Consider the following 5000-nt stretch of genomic DNA (forward strand, 5'->3'; position numbering starts at 1 on the left):
GGCCGAGCAGGGGCAGAAGGCTCCCTATGTTCACTCAGGTGATGTGGTCCTTCTGAAGGCTCATGTTCTCTTTAAGAGCATGGTCTATGTGCTGTTCCCTGCTACAATCCAATGCAATTCTCTACTGACAAAATGAATTGCAATTAATCAATTTGTCCCCTTGGGAATTTAGATCTAAAATGAAGAAATAACATTTTTTTTGTGTGTGTGATAACAGTAAGATAATAGTTGTTCATTTCAATTTATCTGAGCCCTAGAAGTCCCCCCCCCCCCCTTCCAGTATAGCCTACACCCGGCCATCTCCCTCCCCTTGGAGAATAGGTGCATAATTCAGACATCTGTCACCTGAACTAAGAAAAAACATTATGTTCTTACCAGCACGTATAGCATTTATACAACCTTTATATGAAGGGTAGCCCATAGGCCATCAGTGGAAAAACAGATGTTGGGATGAGTAGTTCAACACAGGCCTAGGGTTTCATTGCATCGTACTGAAATGTCCCTGGACTATGAGGAAAGCGCCGGGTGCGCGCAGCTCTGGCCTACCTGCTTACGATACGCGCTCTTCAGGGGGTTGGCAGTGTTTGCAAAGATCATCCTGGATATTCTTTTTGTAGCCCACTGATTCAAACTGCTTCAAAATCCGATAGAGATATGGCTACATAGGCTACAGGGTCGATTATTAAAATCCCAAAACTGAATTAGGAAAAATCCGCATATTGACAGAATAAGAATAAATCGCTAGTGCGTGCGCAAAGAACCTTTCCGATCTCCTCCTCGCGTTCACATCTGTATACGGGTCAGTTTCTGTATACGGGTCCAGTTCACATCTGTATACGGGTCCAGTTCTGTATACGGGTCCCGTTTACCGTAATCCGCACCGATTGTCCAACCCTGAAACTCAGTCGGTTCATTGATCTACGACGTCCTGCTGCTGACCGCTCCAGAGTCCCACCTACTACAGACCGAACCATCACACCCACAAACCAAGGGGATGTTGACTGTAGTGTGGAATCATGTTGTAAACAACGAACGTCCTTATCATCATTGCATGTGTGCAATTATTACAGTATTTATTAATTTAACACGGCGAATATGTGACAGTGAAATTTCCACATGCCAAATGCAAACTGGCAGCCTCTGATATATTTGCTTTTCCCCACCGGGTTGATGTTGTAATCGCCGGCGCATACCATGCATTCTTCACCCCTCCCCCATCCCTCCCCCATCCCTCCCCCATCCCTCCCCCATCCCTCCCCCATCCCTCCCCCATCCCTCCCCCATCCCTCCCTCCCCCATCCCTCCCTCCCCCATCCCCTCCCCCTCCGAACTACAGCCCTGGGATGGGGAACATGACAATTGACAGGTCAGGATGATATGGCCAAGGAATATGGTCAATTACGACAGCGAACCACAGTCCGACTATAAAGATAGGCTAAGACAAAAAAAATGCGAATATACCTTACTTGTCTTTGCCTTTGTCTATCAGTATCGAACATGGCAGACATTTTTGGTTTTGAAAAGAGAGCATTATTAGGGGTAGGCCTATACATGCAGGCCACTTCTCCGGCTGTATACATTAGGCTATGCAGAAGCATGGTAGGTTTCTATAGGGATTGGACTGGACTGTTAGAAGATCCGTGTTGTTGCCCAGTGGATGAAAGCTGGTAAATAGACACATGCTGTTTACTTCCAGGCTTCCACTCAATTCAATTTTCTAAGTGGAATCATTGGCATTTAGTTAGGTACAAGCAGTTAGTCATGATTGGTCTAAAGCGGGAGATATACAGTAGTCCTTGTATGGCTTTATGACCTTTTTGAAGGCTTGATGCAGATCATTCATTCCCATGCACAGTGTTTTAAAGACATAATCCTATTGTACACTTACGCCTGTGCGTCGTGAACAGCTGGCCTACATCAAACATATGCGCACGGACAACTGAACAATCTTGGTATTTTTAGACACAATCGGAACGACTTCTGTTTTCTTGTTTCTGTTGCCTGTTATTACAACTCTGCAACGAGCCTCTGGGCTTCAGTAACATGATCTGTAGATGTCGGCTAGATGCATTCCTCGAATGCAGCTCTCTCTCCCCCATAGGCCGACACTGTTCTTTACTGTTCTTACTGTAGAAGTGACTCAGTTATGGTTTGGTGTAGCCTACTGTTGATCTACACGTTCAAGCTTTTCCACACCTCTTGTAAACACAGTATGTTGACTTTACTGTCAATACCTCATCCTAATCTAATCCTAATCCTAAAGGAAATGTAAATGGATCTCTTTGGGGGTACAGGGGGGTGTTGAACTGGGTGGCCTGGTAGGAACAGGGCTAGTCTCCTGTCTGGCATGCTCTACATTCCTGTACCCAGGGAGAGGGAGAGGGAGTCTGCATTACTGACATACCACGAAGGATACGGTATCACAACAGGAACCTCAGACCAGCCGCCCAAGAGGAAACGCTACATCTGCGGCCCTCACTGCTTTTCCTTTGTGCTTCTGTAGGCCGAAGGTTTCATGGATTACGAAACACTCATTCACACATTCTGGGTTGAGTGTGTACGCAATTGTCTTCAATGACTTGGATAAATTGTTTGTCATTGATGGAATAAGACTAAGACAATACATAATGACTTGTGTTGAGCGCTATCCGTTTGTAGCTCTTCGATGTTGTTTGTTTCCAGCTATGCTTCACGGGCCTGAATCCAGGAAGTGCTGCTCTGAGGACCACAGGCATGGAGGTATAATATACCACAGGACACGAACCACACAAAGACAAATCCCTCCAGGATGGGTTCTGTCCGTCCGTCTGTCCGTCTGTCCAGGCTCTTAAAGCATCAGGTTTCTACCCCCACCCCCTCCCTCCCTCATTTCCTCTGCTGTCTGGATTAGGGTGTCACGGAGAGATCGGGTTACAGAGCAGCTTGTGATGTTGCCAGAGAAGTGAAAGGTTGAGTCCTAACCGGGTAAAGGGTAAATATACAACTGCCGTGGTGACATACACAAGTGTGTTCATACTCGGAGGCTTGAAGCTTAATAGGTTTGTGATATCTGCTAACTATTTGATTGAGTGCTACACCGTGGCTAGTTTTCAGAAACATTTTGTTATGATATGATTGTAAAGGTTGATTGAAACAAGCTGCTTTTATTTTATTGTATTTTTTAACAGGACATTCATTGGGACATTTCTATTTCCTGTATTGATCTCCCAGAAATCCCTCCTGTCTACATCCATCCCTGTTTTCATTCCCACACTCACCATCAGACGGACAGGCTGCAGGCTGTACTTGGGGCACAGAGGGATGGTCTCAGGATATTGATCTGTGGAACCACTTACAATACATGGAAGGGTTAAATTAGTCCAATGACTAATCATTGTGCAGCGCGCTGAAAAAACCCCTCCTTATAAGGATACTTCCTGTCAAAGGCGTATATAGAAAGAAGGTCAACGATATTCCCACTTTCCTCAGCCAGGCTTCCGTTGATGGTAGTAAAACGGTTTCATCATCATACAGTAGGACTATATGTGATGTACATAGAGGTTGGAGCCTATTAAATATACATATTTGAAATGAATGGAGGGTATATACTGCATGTGCCATAGTTGGTGGGAAAATAGTATTCCTTTCCTGTTACAGTGAGTCATAGTATGAGTAATACAGTTGAGCCCGAGACTCATTCAGCATCTCTTTCAGGGGGAAACTGACAATAGAAAATATGGAAATGGTGGCAGTGTGACCTGTGACATAGTTGTTTTCAAATGCAGGAAAGCCTCTAATATAAATACAGACAAAAGGCTTGTTCTAAAATATTTACAGTTGGGTAAAACCTATAGTTTTTTTTTGCTTAAATGCTAATATTTTCATGTATAACTGTAAAGTTTATTGTCATCATTGAAAGTGCAAAACACTAACAAGGGTCCATCTGCGACTGTACATGAACCACAAAGGGGGATTTGGGATGATTGTACAACCTGTTCCCTCACCACACACACACACACATAAACACACACACACACACACAAACACACACACACACACACATAAACACACAAACACACACACACAATCCTGTCTGGCTAGAGAACAAAAGGCTTTGAGTGCATGAGGGAGGAGGACTGTGTTTCGTTTGTGGGAGGGCGAGGAGGTCACCGGTGCTGTTTGACCTGGGGTTATGTGACCTGGGGTTTTAGATGACCCTGTCAGAAGCCAAGCAGTTCCTCAGGGGATAATGAAATGTACAAAACCAGATTGGAGAAACCAAGGCACCTTCTAAGGGTTCAAGAAGGGAGGAAGGAGACATTGGAAGCCTTGAGGCTCTGGAGCCACTTTAGCCCTTATCAGGTGCATGGGATATATAGAGGTATTCAAACCATTACCCGAACACACAAGTAGCCTACTACATAAAACTAATTATGTATACCAGTAATTTTTTTTTTTTTTTTTTTAAATGTTCCTAGATCACTTGATCACTTGGAATGTTACAGGGTTACAGGGTACAGAAACCGTCTATCAACATGAAAACATTAGATTGAGTTGATAATTCTTGATAATTGTAAATGCCTCATGTAAAGAACTTTGAATTGCCTTGTTGTTGAAATGTGCTATACAAATTACCTTGCCTTGCCTTGCCTTGAAATTGTGAAAGGGACTTTTTCTGTAGGCTACTTCTCTCATATTAGTTACTACATGACTGCCATCTACTGGTTAAATATATCCTAGTCAAAAATACATCCCAGTCAATGGTGCAAGCTACAGCAATACATTCTCTTCTTTTCAAAAACGAAATAAAATCTGAATAATTCACTATTGTTGCAGTCCTTCACAGTTTAAGGGATTCAGGGCAGCTCTCTCGTCCAAAATGAAAGTGACAGACTTTGAGCTCAGTTCAACTTTAGAGTAATACAGTCCTCTATGTCACTACACTGCTTTAGTGCTCAATTAGGATCTCTAGCTCAGATCTGGCTGTTCACACTGAGGTCGCATTGCAAAACATCCTATAT

General features: G+C 43.7%; 1 protein-coding gene across 2 annotated transcripts in view; it reads right to left on the reverse strand.

The window, feature by feature from the left end:
* The window catches only part of rbms1a (RNA binding motif, single stranded interacting protein 1a), a 12149-nt gene extending 11262 nt beyond the window's left edge, over window positions 1-887 (reverse strand). For both annotated transcript variants that reach the window (XM_084447469.1, XM_084447468.1), the window contains exon 1: window positions 547-887. In XM_084447469.1, the coding sequence (XP_084303595.1) occupies window positions 547-597 (51 nt within the window). In that variant the 5' untranslated portion in view covers window positions 598-887. The remainder of the gene's footprint in view (window positions 1-546) is intronic.
* Between the last annotated feature and the right edge of the window lie 4113 nt (window positions 888-5000).

Source organism: Borostomias antarcticus (assembly GCF_949987555.1).
Source record: "Borostomias antarcticus genome assembly, chromosome: 12".
Taxonomy (NCBI): Eukaryota; Metazoa; Chordata; class Actinopteri; order Stomiiformes; family Stomiidae; genus Borostomias; species Borostomias antarcticus.